This window comes from Emys orbicularis, chromosome 1 (assembly GCF_028017835.1).
Source record: "Emys orbicularis isolate rEmyOrb1 chromosome 1, rEmyOrb1.hap1, whole genome shotgun sequence".
NCBI lineage: Eukaryota > Metazoa > Chordata > Testudines > Emydidae > Emys > Emys orbicularis.
The window spans coordinates 247,481,965-247,497,745 of record NC_088683.1 but is presented as its reverse complement, the minus strand read 5'-3'; the positions used below and the strand labels follow the sequence as shown (position 1 = coordinate 247,497,745).

Below are 15,781 nucleotides of genomic sequence, written 5' to 3'. Positions count from 1 at the left end.
TTCACTGACCTGGTCAAGGAAGCATTTTCAGCAGGATGGTAAATTTGAGATATTAAAATATGATGGATACTGATGGAAAATTGAATACAATTTCAGACATCTGTAAATAGCATTCAGTTTAGCATCATCTGCAAAGGAAAGAAGGGTCTGGTTTTTTTGGAAGGACCTCAAGATCCTTGCACACTGTCTATACACTGTCTCTTTGGCAGGGTCATTTTCCATGAAGGTGGTGCAGAATACTTTCATAGAAGACTGCTGAAGGCACATCTGAATCACAGTTGTTTTTCCTGAAAAGGGTGCACATCTAAGATATGTTCATTGTAATCAAAGAAACATGAACATTGTATATTAGCTTAATGAGACGGCAATGACACCATGTTATGTTACTATGGCCTGAGTTGAGGAACAAGCTTGGTGAATCTTCCTTCTTGAGTTAAAGGCTATAAATCTAAACAAAGTATAAAATAATTTTGAAATGATAAAATTAGGGTTTGTCTACATTGGCACTTTCGTTGCTAAAACTTATTGCCTGGGGGTGTGAAACACCCCGTGAATGACAAAAGTTGTAGCGACGAAAAGCGCTGGTGTGGACAGCGCTTCATTGGTGGGAGCCGTACTCCTGGCGATGAAGCTACCGGCCCCTTGTTGGAGGTGATTTTCTTTTGCCACTGGGAGAAAGAGTGGCCACACAGTGCACCTTGCAACGGCATGGCTGCAGCGACACAGCCATGCCCTTGTAAGTTGCACAGTGTAGATATCTTACACAGTGTAGACATAGCCTTAGTGCTTATGTACTTTTACATTTTTTGTTTTTATTAGTTCTTGTGAAGTGTGAGTGGTCAGGCACCACGACTGAAACACAAGAGAGATTAATTCTCGTGAATAAATTTAGTAGCTGGAATAAGCATTATTGTACAGCCTTAGTAGCACTTCTAATAGGCTCAGATAGAGCCGATGCTAATTACTTTGTGGTGTGTGTGTGTGTGTGTGTGTGTGTTTGTGCAAAACCATTACATGATGCCTTTGTAAATTTGTAAATGTTTTTCCACAGAGGTGAATACACAAAAGGTGGCAAAAAGAACATCTAAAGAGTACGTACATGTGTCACACACAAGTGGTAGTAGTTTATATTTCTTTATTTTCCATAACTGCTATATTACCACATATATTTCTGTTTGATATTACATCTATACCTAGACTTTAGTAAGGCATTTGATACGGTCTAGCATGATATTCTTATCGATAAACTAGGCAAATACAATTTAGATGGGGCTATTATAAGGTGGGTGCATAACTGGCTGGATAACCGTACTCAGAGAGTTGTTATTAATGGTTCCTAATCCTGCTGGAAAGGTATAACAAGTGGGGTTCCGCAGGGGTCTGTTTTGGGACCGTCTCTGTTCAATATCTTCATCAACGACTTAGATATTGGCATAGAAAGTATGCTTATTAAGTTTGCAGATGATACCAAACTGGGAGGGATTGCAACTGCTTTGGAGGACAGGGTCATAATTCAAAATGATCTGGACAAATTGGAGAAATGGTCTGAGGTAAACAGGATGAAGTTTAACGAAGACGAATGCAAAGTGCTCCACTTAGGAAGGAAAAATCAGTTTCACACATACAGAATGGGAAGAGACTGTCTAGGAAGGAGTACGGCAGAAAGGGATCTAGGGGTTATAGTGGACCACAAGCTAAATATGAGTCAACAGTGTGATGCTGTTGCAAAAAAAGCAAACATGATTCTGGGATGCATTAACAGGTGTGTTGTGAGCAAGACACGCGAAGTCATTCTTCCGCTCTACTCTGCGCTGGTTAGGCCTCAGCTGGAGTATTGTGTCCAGTTCTGTGCACCGCATTTCAAGAAAGATGTGGAGAAATTGGAGAGGGTCCAGAGAAGAGCAACAAGAATGATTAAAGGTCTTGAGAACATGACCTATGAAGGAAGGCTGAAAGAATTGGGTTTGTTTAGTTTGGAAAAGAGAAGACTGAGAGGGAACATGATAGCAGTTTTCAGGTATCTAAAAGGGTGTCATGAGGAGGGAGAAAACTTGTTCACCTTAGCCTCTAAGGATAGAACAAGAAGCAATGGGCTTAAACTGCAGCAAGGGAGGTTTAGGTTGGACATTAGGAAAAAGTTCCTAACTGTAAGGGTGGTTAAACACTGGAATAAATTGCCTAGGGAGGTTGTGGAATTTCATCTCTGGAGATATTTAAGAGTAGGTTAGATAAATGTCTATCAGGGATGGTCTAGACAATATTTGGTCCTGCCATGAGGGCAGGGGATTGGACTCGATGACCTCTTGAGGTCCCTTCCAGTCCTAGAATCTATGAATCTATGAATAAATCTCACAATCTCTTATTTTTAGTTCTCTAGATACATCTTCAGCTCATTGGCTAAAGACTCATGGCTTGGTTGCTAGACGACTCACCATAATGGATGCCTTAGCCCCTACAGCTGTTCCTCACAGCACTAAATACATCCCGGTTTTAGACAAACATGTTGTTTCTAAAGTATTTGATGAGGTAAAACTCTTATGCTGTTTCAGGGGAAACTTAAAATTTACTATTGTTTTTATTTTTTTATTATTCATTATTTTTTTTATTATTCATCTAGATAAATATTGAATAAGTATGTCCTCAAGTGTCCATAGCAGAATGTGGGTTATTCACAGTAAATGTACTGTATACATTTGGAAATATTTATTCACAACAAATAATGATAAAACAAATTTATTAATTCTGTTTCCTGCAGGGTGACAAGATAATAGAGCTTAATGCTAGTTGCATTTCTTGCCTATATACCAGTTGGTGCCAGCATGCAGCCACCAGGTGTTCAAAAATTGTTCATGGGCCATAGTCATTAATGATATTTGTTAAATCATTGGAGTTCTGAATTTTGGGCTGTTAGTCAGCTAGTAAACTGGTTACGCTTTCCTGGATCACTGAGTTCTCAGAGCTACACATGTTCTCTAGAGTGCTTTTAGAAAAGAACAGAATGAAATGATCTAGGATCCCATCTTGATAGGTGCCTCTTGTAAGGTTCTGAGTGTTAACAATTCCCACTGAATTATTTGTCATGAAATGTGAACCTATGCCCTCCCCAAAGGGCAATCCATGTTGTGGAAGGTTACCCCTGGAGGAATTCTTAAATTGGTGTATTCTCTCTATACATGCTGAGAATTTGTTGCAGTTCATTCTAAACAATAAATGTTTTACAAAAACAACACAGCAGTGGAAAAGCTGGAGAGCATGAGCTTAAATTGAATAATGAGGAGGTAAAGGCTTTGTGAATGGGATATGATGTAAACCTGAGTGAAATATTCATAACAAAATGTGAACCTACATACAATTTAAGATTTTTTAAATTTCAGTTTTAAATTCCAACTTGAGTGCATTTTTAAGGGAATTTTTGCTGTAATATTCAGATTTTTAAAGACAAAAATAGGCTCACTATTTTAGTGAAAATAGCCACACCAAAAAATCAAGCTTGTTTCTGATATTAAAAAAAGGGGGAGCGACATTTTTTAAAAGAAAGATGTCTTTTTGCCTCAAAAACTTACATAAATGTACACATTTTCATATTTCATATGTGAAAATAGCCTTTTTGCCAAAACCGAATAAAGCAAAACTTGTGTGAACCTGCGCAAAACAGTGAATTTGGGTATGAAATGTCACATAACAGAAACTGGGAATTTTACACAACTCTAATGGGCTATTTCCAGGCAATTGTCACCGCTCCCTATGCCCTTTCCTACCAGCTGTTCTCTTCAGGTCTCCCCATGGAGAGTTTCCCAAGCACTCCCTGCATCTTTCCAGGATAGTCTTGAAAATTTGTTATAACTGCTGCTTGAAAGAAGCACCTTGTAAAAACTAAAAGCCTTCTAGAATAGTTTGAGCCACCTCTGCAAACGGTATTTTAGAGAAATATTTTATCTAGATATTATTGAGCCAAATTCATCCACAGGGATGAATGTAGGCCATTATATTTGAAATGAATATAGTGGTATAGCTGTTAGCAAACAATGCAATATTTGTAGGCATTTTTGGGTTTGGGGACATAATTACAGATAGAGATGGGCAAAATTTTTTCTTATGAGAAAAAAATAGTTTATTTGCTGAAAAATGCAGTTTTGGTCGACGCAAAACTATTCGTGAATCTGGCCTGATAGTTTTGTTTGGGGGAAAGTTTTTCAGGGTCAGTTTGAGGGAGGTAAGAGTGAGTTTGTTCCACTTTGTATAAATACGTAAATATTCACTGAGCCAAAGTGAGAGTGACTCTTTAGCTGGTGATTAAAGCACTCACTTGGGGAGAGAGGGGTAAGAGATGTGGATTCAAACTCCTCCTTTTAGTCAGGCAGAGGGAAGATTTAAATCCACATCTCCTAGGTCAGTGCCTTAAGCACGAGGCTATAGAGTCACTCTCACTTTGGCCCACTGAATATTTAAGTAGTTAAAGTGGAACAGCTTCAACAGGAGAGATTGAGAGCAACCCACCCAGAGTAGCCTATAGCCTGTCGATAGATGCTTACCTGGCAGGGCTGTGATTTGAATTCAAGTCCCTGCTCCAGAGTGGGGATTTGATTCTAGGTCTCCAACATACCATTTTCCTAACCACTGAACTAAAGGTTATAAAGGGAAACACACATACCCGACCTGAAACAGACTTTTCCAATTTGCTGACAAATTCTAAACCTTTTTGGAAATGAACTGATTTTCTCTGATCTTTCAGTTTGCTGGCTGAATCAAAAAATCAATTATTTGCCCAGCTCTAGTTAGAAGCAGTTATAAATGAACACTCCTGTCCTGCCAACTATTTTTACAGAGAACTTCCCCACAGATTTCATTAAGACATCTAATGAATAGCTCAATGGTAGGTTATGGCCTGAAATGCTGGAGCCTGCATTATTGCAGGTCACGAATATGCTGTATGTAATGGAAGGAAAGGAACTAGAACTACTAATAAGTGGAGTCAACAGAATTACCTTTATCAGCCCTGGAACTCAATCTCCTTTGGAATCCATGCCAACACTTGAAGGAAAAGCTGAGAATAGGGTGTGACTTTAATTATAAATAGGGCCCTACAAAATTCACGGCTTTGAAAAATGCATCACGGACCATGAAATCTGATCTCCCTGTGAAATTTGGCTATTGTAGGGGTGGGTGATCTCCAGCTGCTAGTCTTGGCTAGGCTGGGGAGAGACAGGACTTCTTATTCCCCTGCAGGGGCAGCTCCCAGGGTCAGGTCAGACTCACCACTGGGAACCTCCCCTGGCTGCAGGAAGCTCCGTGGCTGCTGGCTTGGAAGCCAAGCTCTGAAGGCAGCGCTGAGGTAAGGGTGGCAATCCCGTGACCCTTCCCCCTCTCTTTTGGGTCGGGACCTCCATGGTTACAACACTGTGAAATTTCAGATGGCAACATCTGAAACCACTAAATTGACTATTTAAAAAATCCTATAATTGTGAAGTTGACCAAAATGGACCGTGAATTTGGTAGGACCCTAATTATAAAGCTTGAGCAGGAATTATGAGGTTGCGTTAAGAATCTTGGATGCTTCTATACTTGAAAAGGCTCCATTCAGAATCATAAATACATACACAATTGTTGGTATTTTTTTAGAGGACATTATTTTTATTTTCATCCTCTACAAACATTAATGCACTAACATCAGATTTATTGTTTTGGAAATAGAGAAGCAAGCAAAAAGGTTGCCATGGCAATTCTTCATTAACATCATGCTCATGTGCTCTTTCATTTTTGTGTGCCCTGGCAGTTTCACCTGAGCTATTTCAAAGAGATTAATTCATTACACAATGCATCAGTTTCATATCCAGAATAAAAGGCGCTCTGGCTGTTTAGCATAATGTATAGTCCCCCTCTAGTAGTTCTGGAGGAATACTTCTCTGTAGATTCTTTTGTGTATCTGCTTTGCAGATTGTGGTGTCTTTAATAAGTTTAATGCCATAATAATGCGTGTATTTTTGCTTATCCTTCGAGTACTACTCAGACTATTATACCCGTTCCTTGAGAAGTTATATTGAATTTTAATGTATTGTACTGTTGGGATAAAGGGTGGTGCTGGGGGGACGCATTCCATTGAAAAGGGAGCCTATGTGGAGACCGCAGTTTGAGCAAAATTGCTGATCTCAACTATGGCAGTATGGGATTGGAAAACAGGTGATGTCTCAAGTAAGCAGGTTCCAGGCTATTTAGGGCTTGAACTCCATCCGGAAATCCAGAGGCAGGCATTGCTTGTTGAGTATTTCCCCCTGAGCAAAGACTGATCTCATCTGTTTGGACAAAATACTCCACTTATGAACAACTGAGCTGCCACGTTCTCACTAGCTTTAGCTTCTGAATGGATTTAAGGTGTAGTCCATTGTGAAGTGATTTGCTGTAGTCTATTAGTGAGGTGACACAAATGCATAAATCTCAGTGAAGAGGTCGTTCTCAGAAAGAAAAGATGGCAACCTTGGAGCCAGCCGCAGATAGAGAAAAAGTCATCTGACTACTGCTGAAAGATGATCATCTAGTAATAACTGGAAATCCAGCCAGACTCCCATGATAGAGACACAAGTAACACATGGCAGAGACATACTTTCAGTTAGAGGCACTTTTTTTTTTATTGCATCTTCTGATCGTTTTCTGTAACACCTCAACATTACTTCAGTTTCATCAGGATTGAACTTCAGCTAGCTCTCTGTCATCCATGCTCCAAACTCAGATGGACATTGGGAAAGAGATTTAAATGCACCATTTGAGACAAAAGAAGTTTTGCAGAATCTGTGTTGGTACATTGAACACAGTAGTACCTTCTTCCTGTACCCCATGTTTCATGTTTCCTTGTGGTACTGTGCACTGGAGTTTTTCCAGAATTACCCTGGAATAGTTTAGTTGTTTGAAGGGTTCTGGGAAGATGGGTTGGGTAATGTTGTTGTTTGGGGGTTGGGAAGTTGTGGGAGATCTCGCTCCCCTCTTTTCTTTAAGATCCCTTATTAGGGTGTCTGGCTGTGCTATTTTTGTAATGAAGTGTGCTTCTGTAGATCATACACCTAGAGCCAAATTTTCAAAGATATTTAGACACCTAAAAATGTAGATAGACACCATGTGCAATTTTCAAAAGTGCCTATGCAGGTGTGGCGTCTAGCTCCCATTGAAATCAATGACATTGGTTTCAGTGAGAGTTAAGCATCTAACCTACTTCGATCTTTTGAAATCACAATAGGTATCTATCTGCATTTTAGGAACCTAAATATCTTGGTGGAATCTGCCCCTAGAGTATAAGATATGACATTTAAAATGTTTAAATAAGTAAATTCCCTATTTGCATGTTGTGTAAAAATAGATGGCAACAAGCTGGTGTTCTATACAGAAATATACAATGTTGTATTAAAATAATACAGTATATAATATGTTCATGTTGTAGATCCTGTTTGCATCCTTTCTGTGCTGCCCTTTAGCTATTAGATTAAGATTAGAGAGAGTGCTGCTCATTCCATTTAGAATTTAAATAGAGATTTAGCTAGCTTAATTTCCCTTGCCTCATAAGAATTCATTTGCAGGGTTCCAACATTTTATTTAAAGGGGTCACAGTAGCTACAAGACTTGTGTACACGTAGTACAAGAAAATGATGTCTTAATTCAGAAACAAATGTTATGTTTCAACCTCATTACCTTTGATCGGGATCAGTCTCATGGGTCTCCAAACACTTGATCACTCACATCAAGTGCTTGGCTTTTTCTTTACTTTTCCTTTTTTTTCCTTTGAGATTTGCCTTGTGTATGTAAGGTTGGGGTATTCCAGTATTCTGGTAGATAAAGAATAACACGATAAATGAAATCTTTGCACTTTTTTGTGTTGTAGGTGTTACCCCTGGCCCATGTTAGCAATGACAAGAAGCAGATCACACTAATTAATCCTCAGGCAGTGAATCTTGATGCCTATAAAGAAAAACTGGAACAAGCAATTAAATCCTATGAAAGGTAAGTCTGCTCTTCAGATTTTCTCCATGTTGACAGACTAACTCATACGATGAATTGGGTTCATTTTACATCCCTGACTGCCTTACCTGTGCTTTGCTCACTAATCCATCTCCTCAAAGTTGTATTTTAACATTCTGTACATTTAAGCATTTTCAAACAGCCACCATTGTCTAAAAATGTATCCTACCAGAGAAATGTTTTCTTCTTTTCAAAAGTGTGGCATTAAAAGTAAATGAGCAGTCAGGGACACCATAAATATTACACTGCACACAGAATACACATATTATTCTTTTTAAGTAACCAAAATTCATTTTAATCTCAACTGTAATCTCAAAATGTTAAATGTAAAACAAAACCTTTTCTGAAATAGAAACATAATACAAATATAGCCAAGGCAATAAACAACAGGTGCCTAACATTAAGCTCCTAGATCCATATTTAGCTGCCTAAATAATTGTCCTGAGTTTTGCTGTTGACCGCTTGGCACTTTTGAAAATCAGACCACTTATTTAGGCTAACTATGGGTTTAGGAGCATCACTTTAGGCACCTGTGTTGTAAGATATTGGGCCTTATTTTTATGGGTTTTTTTTCAGAAGAGTTGTGTTGTGCTTATTGTTTGCAGGATCAGATAGGAAGTAGACGTTGAAAGGATTTTATAAATCTTAACTATTTATTTCTTGGCTTTTAAGTTTGTGGTTTTTGAAAATTATGTGATGATTAGTAATCTTAACAGGATTTTATGGACAAAAAACTTTAATAAACTACATGTCTAGTCAAATTTTATTCTAATTAAATGTACACATTTAATGACTAATAAATTTATGACATCTGAGTCTTCCTTTCTTGACTAATTGTGTTGGCTTCCCAAGTTTTAGGCCTTGTCTATGCTACAGAGTTTTGTCAACAAAAGGCAGCTTTTATCGACAAAACAATGGATGCGCACACACGATGATGTCACTCTTGGCAGCAAAAATGCCCTTCTTTGGCAACAAAATAAAACCACCCTGACGAGAGGCATAAGGCTTTTTGAGCAAAAGTTTTGTTGATAAAGTGGCAGTGTAGCCACCACGCTTGCTTTTATTGCTTTAATTGGCCTCCGGGAGGTGTCCACGATGCCCGTCCTGACTGCGGTGGTAAGCAGTTTGAAGTCTGCTGTCCTGCAGCCAGGTAAACAGCCATCTGCCCCTCCCCCTTTAAAGCCCTGGGAATTTTTGAAATTCCATATCCTGTTTGCTCGGCGTGGAGAGGTCTCATCGCATCTTACCAGGTGACCATGGCGGCTTCATACAGCAAACGCTCTCCTGGTTGGACCACTGTGGAGCTCCTGTATCTGCTCAGTATTTGGGGAGAGGAGACTGTGCAGTCCCAGCTGTACTTCAGCTGTAGGAATTTTGATATCTACGGGCAGATTTCTTGAGGCTTTTGTGAAAAGGGCGATGACTGGGACACGGTGCAATGCAGAGCGAAGATAAAGGAGCTGAGGCAGGTGTACCATAAGGCGAGGGAGGCAAAACATCGCTCTGGTGCTGCACCCAAGACCTGCCAGTTCTATAAGGAGCTGGATGCTATCCTTGGCAGTGACCTTACCTCCTCCTCCAAGAGCCGCCCCATGAATACTTCGGTGGGCCTGGAGGCAACGGAAAGAGGACCTAACCCAGAGGATGAAGTTATTGATGAAGAGGTGGTGTTAGATGACGATGAGGAGCTCCAGGTGGGGTCGTCCGGTGGGGCATGCAGCCAGGAACTGTTTATCACTCCAGAGGTTTCTAGCCAGTTTAAGCAGTTGCTCTTCAGTAAGCAAGAAGCAGGAGATGAGACGTTTGGTAAGTGGCTGTGGTTTGTGTAGTGCAGAGGTGGGTTCAGGGTATAGAAATGAACAAGGCTTGCTGTGTTTCTGTGTGCTGGACATTTCCCTGTGCGGCTAATCAATATGGTGGAACATGGTGTTGATGCACGCGGAGATCTCACTGGAATCCTCCAGAGAGATCTCTAGGAACCTTTCCTGGAGGTACTCGGCAATCCTCTGCTAAAGGTTCCTTGGCAGAACAGCTTTGTTCCTTCCCCAGTGGTAGGAAACTTTCCCGTGCCATTCAGCAATCACTTGTGCAGGTACCAGAGCAGCACATGGGCAAGCAGCATAGGGACCAGGGTGGAATCCACAAGTGTGTAGTAGATGTGCCCTTACTTCCCTGCTTACCCTCAGCAGTGAGATATCTGCTACAATGACCCCATACCTGCAGGGCTGGTGCAAGGAAGTTTTGCGCCCTAGGCGAAACTTCCACCTTGTGCTCCCCCCCCAGCCCTGCAGCAGCTCCCCACCCCCTCTGCCCTGAGGCGCCCCCCCCCGCGGCAGCTCCCCCCCTCTGCCCTGAGGCGCCCCCCCTGTGCAGCAGCTCTCCACCCCAGCTCACCTCTGCTACGCCCCCTCCCCGAGCACGCCGTCGCTGCTCCACTTCTCCCACCTCCCAGGCTTGCGGCGCCAATCAGCTGATTGGCGCTGCAAGCCTGGGAGGCGGGAGAAGTGGAGCGGCGACCGCGCGCTCGGGGAGGGGGCGTAGGAATGCTGTAAAAAAAAATTGGGGGCACCGCTTTTTGGCGCCCCCAAATCTTGGCACCCTAGGCAACTGCCTAGTTTGCCTTAATGGTAGCACCTGCCCTGCATACCTGTGGAAAAGTGTGGGAGAATTTAGAATTTTTTCCCTAGTTGGCTGCACTGCAACCCTTCCAGAGCACTCTTTTCCCCATGTAGAGCACCCCCCGCTTCCAGCCAACACTCACCAGGCTTGGGATGTTCACCAAGGGTCAGTGAGAAAGTGATTGTTATGTTACCAGAGGTGTATTTTACTGAAATGTTTCAATGCTGTGCGTGAACTTAACAATCACATTTCTGTGCATTGTTTCTTGTGCTTCTGCAGATGTGGCCTTGAAGGACACCCCACACACATGGGTAGAGCGTCTTTGCCAGACAAGAAAGTGCCCAAGACGGAACAAAGAAGACATGTTACGAGAGGTACTGCAGTTCTCCAATGAAGAGAAAAGGGAATGCAGGGAGTGGAGGGAAGCCGAAAGGCAGGACAGAAAAGAAAATTAGGAGTTTGTTAAGGACACTACTGAGCAGATGGTTAAAGTCATGGAAGAGCAAACACAGATACTGAAGTCCTTAATAATGCCTCAGATTGAGCAAATGTGTGCCCGCCCTCCCCTGCAGCACATTCAGAACTCTTTTTTCCATGCCCCCCCAAACTCCATCCACACGTTCCTTTCTGCTTTCCAGGAGTTCTCAGTTTCCCATTCACTGCACCCTCTCGGACAACTTTCAAAATGATAGCTGGACCTACACACAGCTCTGAAAGTCTGCCCTTCCCTGGTTCCTCCTTTCCCACCAAGCATCTTTGTGTGTTTGTGCGTGTGTTGTTTTTTCTGAAATAAAAGCAAATTTTTGAACAATAACTAATCTTTATTTGTGTCATACAAATTGAGATAGCAGGCACTACCAAGCCATACACAGGCAGTTTAATCATTTGCTTACTGGAATTTAAGGCTCTAATTTCACAATTGCTTTCTATGAAAACTAGATGTAATGTAACATTGCAGTACCAATCACAGAGATGTACATTACTGGTTCTCATTTTCGAAGTGTTGCCTCAAAGCCTCCCTGATTCAAATAGGCCCCTCTGATAACCCTGGTATCTGGTTGCTCAAAATCAGCAGTGAGGCGGTCTGCCTCAGCACTCCACCCCTGAGCAAACCTTTCACCTTTAGCCACACAAATATTATGCAATGTACAACATGCGGCTATGACCATGGGTATAATATCCTCACTGAAGTCTAACCTGCCATAAAGGCATCGCCAGCGCGCCTTTAATCTGCCAAAGGCACATTCCACGGTCATCTGGCACCTATTCAGCCTGTTGTTGAACCACTCCTTACTGTTATCCTGGTTTCCTGTGTAAGGTTTCAGGAGCCATGGTTTTAAGGGGTATGCTGGGTCTCCCAGGATCAATATGGGCATTTAAACATCCCCCACTGTAAACTTCTGGTCTAGAAAGAAAGTCCCTGCTTGCAGCTTTCTGTACAGGCCGGTGTTCCTGAAGATGTGTGTGTCATGCACTTTCCAGGACCACCCCGCATTGAAGTTAGTGAAATGCCAATGGTGATCCACAAGTGCCTGCAACACCATGGATAAGTACCACTTCCTATTTATGTACTCCGTCGCAAGGTGGAAGCCCATGGAATGCTGGGATGGAAAACAATGCATCATGGGACACTGAGCTTGGTCCCAAGATGAGCCGCGATCTGCTCCACCTTCCCACAAGACCTAGCGGCAGAAGGTGTTGAGCTGCACTGTGGGATAGGTACCCACAGTGCACTGCTCACACTGTCGATGGTAGTGCCCCAAGTGTGAATGTGCTCTGCCAACAGAGGGAGTGAGTGTGAATATGGAATACCGATTTTTATTATAGCGCTTTTTGATTGTCAACATAACTTTTATCAACAAAACTATAGTGTAGGCAAGGTCTTACTCTCCTTCACAGATCTCAATGTCTGATTCCATCCTTTGTGAAACAACAAACAAATCCCCTTTCCATTCCCACTTTTTGTTGCCAAGTCTGTGTCTTGATCCACACTAAATACTTCTCTTGTATAACTACATCGCACAGGGGTGTGAAAAATCCACACCCTTGAGCGACATAGTTACACCAACCTTAACACTTAAAGCGTCTTCACCAGATGCGCTACATTGGTGTAGTGTAGATCTGCCCTGTCTTTCATGGTCTTAACGTAAAAACTGATTTGGAAACTGTTTATTTTGTATAATATTTATGGAAATCAATTAAGATATATTTGTTTTTATTTTGCACTCACTAGATTGAATGTTAATGGTTCTAGGGGGCCTGATCCAATGTTCATTGAAGTCAATGGGAATTTTGTCCTTGATTTTAATGGTGAGGTTTTGATAACTATTTCCATCTTGTTCACTACTGTGGAATGTATTGAAAAATAATCCTGGTTGACTTCAGTGGAGTTCTAAGGGGGAGAAAAATGTCTTCTGATTATTATGAGTGTTTTGCTGAAGAGCTAGAGCACAGGCCTGACTTTTAAAGTATTATGCCTGGTCTCTCTGAAACTTACTGACATGAGTGGTCTTTACTGATGCTAGTTCCATTGACTAAAGTGAGTCAGGGTTACTAGCATCAATAAGAGCTTGCAGGACTGGGCCCAATATTTTTACAAATATGTGTAAAAAATAAAACTGCTTGAAGGCATTAGTTGTTATGAGCATTAATACTAATGAAAATTTCAAAATGAATGTTTTAGCCGTTTTTCCTTTAGAAGTGAGTGAAAAATTATTCAAAACCAAAAATATTGTTTCTTCTTAGTTCGTGAGACAAAAAAAATTGCTTATGGAATTTTGCACCATGGAGTTCACCATGGAAAAGGCATATACAGTAGAACATCAGAATTACGAACACCAGAGTTCTGAACTGAGCAACCACATACCTCATTTGGAACCGGAAGTATGCAATCGGGCAGAAGAGACACCCCCTTCCCCTCCCCACAAAAGCAAATAGAGCACCATACTGTATTAAACGTAAAGTACTAAAAAAATAAATAAAGAGAAAGCAGCATAGTAAAGTTTCAAAGCTGTATTCAGTCAATGTTCAGCTGTAAACTTTTGAAAGAACAACCATAATGTTTTGTTCAAAGTTACTAGAGTTTCAAAGATTTCAGAGTTATGAACAACCTCCATTCCTGAGGTGTGTTTAACTCAGAGGTTCTACTGTATGTACCAATTTTTAGTAAAAGCAGTTTTCTAAAATCCCAAATTCTCAAACTATAAATCCTTGAAACTAAGATTATAAAATAGAAACACTGGTATAATTAAACTATAGCATTGCAGTTGCAAGGCTGCAATGAAGATTTTAACAGTTTCAGCAAATATCATTGAGGATGGGGGTGGGGTACATGTGAAAGGTGAAATCATTCCTTGCCTAAATATGTGGATGCCAAGTTTCGACCTATAGTGGATGTAAGTGACAAATTATAGCTCCACATTTCCATCTGAAACATCAATTTAACCATGTCTTTTGTGCTATGAATACAGTATCACATTTCTGATAATTGAATTTGCAAGGTTTGCGAGGGTTCAGCTTAGTGAATAGTCGCAAATTTATTTTGACATCTATAAATTAGACAAGATGTTAGTACATGCCTGTTTCAAGAATAGAAGAAACCATGACAATAACCTCACCATACCTAGATTGATTATTAGCATAAAATTAAGAGGGGGGGAAGTGATGGCAATAATTTCATGTTTCCACAGAGAAATATCCTTCAACAAAGGAGAAAAAGCTGGGATCTACAAAGAGTGTGATCTTGAATAGTTACAGACATTTACAAATGAGCTAGTTATGAATGGGTAGAATTTAGAAGTGTGAAATAGACAGCTGAGCATGCTAAGAATGCAGAATATGAATATACTAGTCATTTACATTCTGAAGGAGCTGGTTCTTGTTTTCCTTGGCAGATGAACTAAATCAGTCGGAAACCCATGTTCAGAATCTAATTTTGTATAGACTGTTGGGGATTTTTTTAAGTGCAACAGTTAATTCACCAAGATTGGAAAAAGACAAGTGTTTGGAAAGGTCTGAGTCTTCTCTGAAATGAACTGATGCCAGCTCAGACATTTGTAAACAATAATATAGCAGAGTTCACTTTTCTATATGATGGCAGCTAGGACCCCCAGAGATTTGCTTCTGCATTGTGAAATAAGAGATAGTTATGTGATGGCTTAATTGTTGGGATGTTGACATTTAGGGATACAATTGTAAATTTAAATTGGCTAGTAGAAACTTGTAATCTATGCCTAAAAAAAAAAAAAAAGACAAATAATCTGCAACAAAGGGAAAATACCTGTAGTGTTTTTAAAATGACAGAACTTGAGTGCTTTTGGGTAGGCAGTTCTGTTTTCACCACAGCAGCTTTCCTTAATGGGCAGAGTGGAATGAAGTAGAAATTGAAATGGTGAGATTGCATTTGATTTTTAAGTGGGGAAAAAAATCATTAACATTGCTTCTCAAGTGCTTTCATGCTGAAGCTGTTAACTTGTCCGGGGGGGGGGGGGGGCACGCTCTTGGCTGACATTAAATCAGCGCTGTTGCTCAGTTTAGATTACTGGGTGCTAGACTGAACTCTCCACTAAAATTCCAGCAGGAAACATTAGTGATTGCCACTAATCTCTCAGTGACCCTGAAATAATCATGTTGCTACCAGATGGAAGATGCTGTTTTCCTATATCCTTTTGCAGATGATAAATTCATAGTTGAATGATAAGAACACAGTTTGTGCTTTCAGAATACAAATCATGGTAGAGATCTTTAGAACTGCGTGTTCTGGTTTACTCATTGATATTATGATAATCAGCCACACACTGACCTCATTCCCTCAGGAATTGTTTTCTTTTATTTAATAGGCGCCTAAATCTAATTATTTGGAGAGCACTATCTCAAGAGGAAAGAGACAAGTAAGTTTTCACCTTCTTCCTGTCTCAATAATTTAATTTTTGAAACATTTATTAATGGAATGGGAGCTACGGTGCTCAGCACCTTTGAGAATCAGGCCATAAATATTTAACACACTTTTTTGGCTGCTCTTGTCATGGCCAGTTTATTTTACTTTCAAGTATTTCCTGTCTACACCTTACTGGTAAAAATTGTTATGTGTGACACGGTAACATATAAGCTTCAGGTTTTGGTTTGCCACCCACTGAGTTCAGGGCCGGCACAACCCATTAGA

General features: G+C 40.7%; 1 protein-coding gene across 1 annotated transcript in view; it reads left to right on the top strand.

Annotated features, from left to right (window-relative positions):
• VWA3B (von Willebrand factor A domain containing 3B) overlaps positions 1-15,781 on the top strand; it is a 141,777-nt gene that overhangs the window by 48,258 nt on the left and 77,738 nt on the right. The window contains exons 18-21 of the mRNA XM_065423482.1: positions 1,052-1,091; positions 2,370-2,526; positions 7,865-7,983; positions 15,459-15,509. Of these exons, the coding sequence (XP_065279554.1) occupies positions 1,052-1,091; positions 2,370-2,526; positions 7,865-7,983; positions 15,459-15,509 (367 nt within the window). The remainder of the gene's footprint in view (positions 1-1,051; positions 1,092-2,369; positions 2,527-7,864; positions 7,984-15,458; positions 15,510-15,781) is intronic.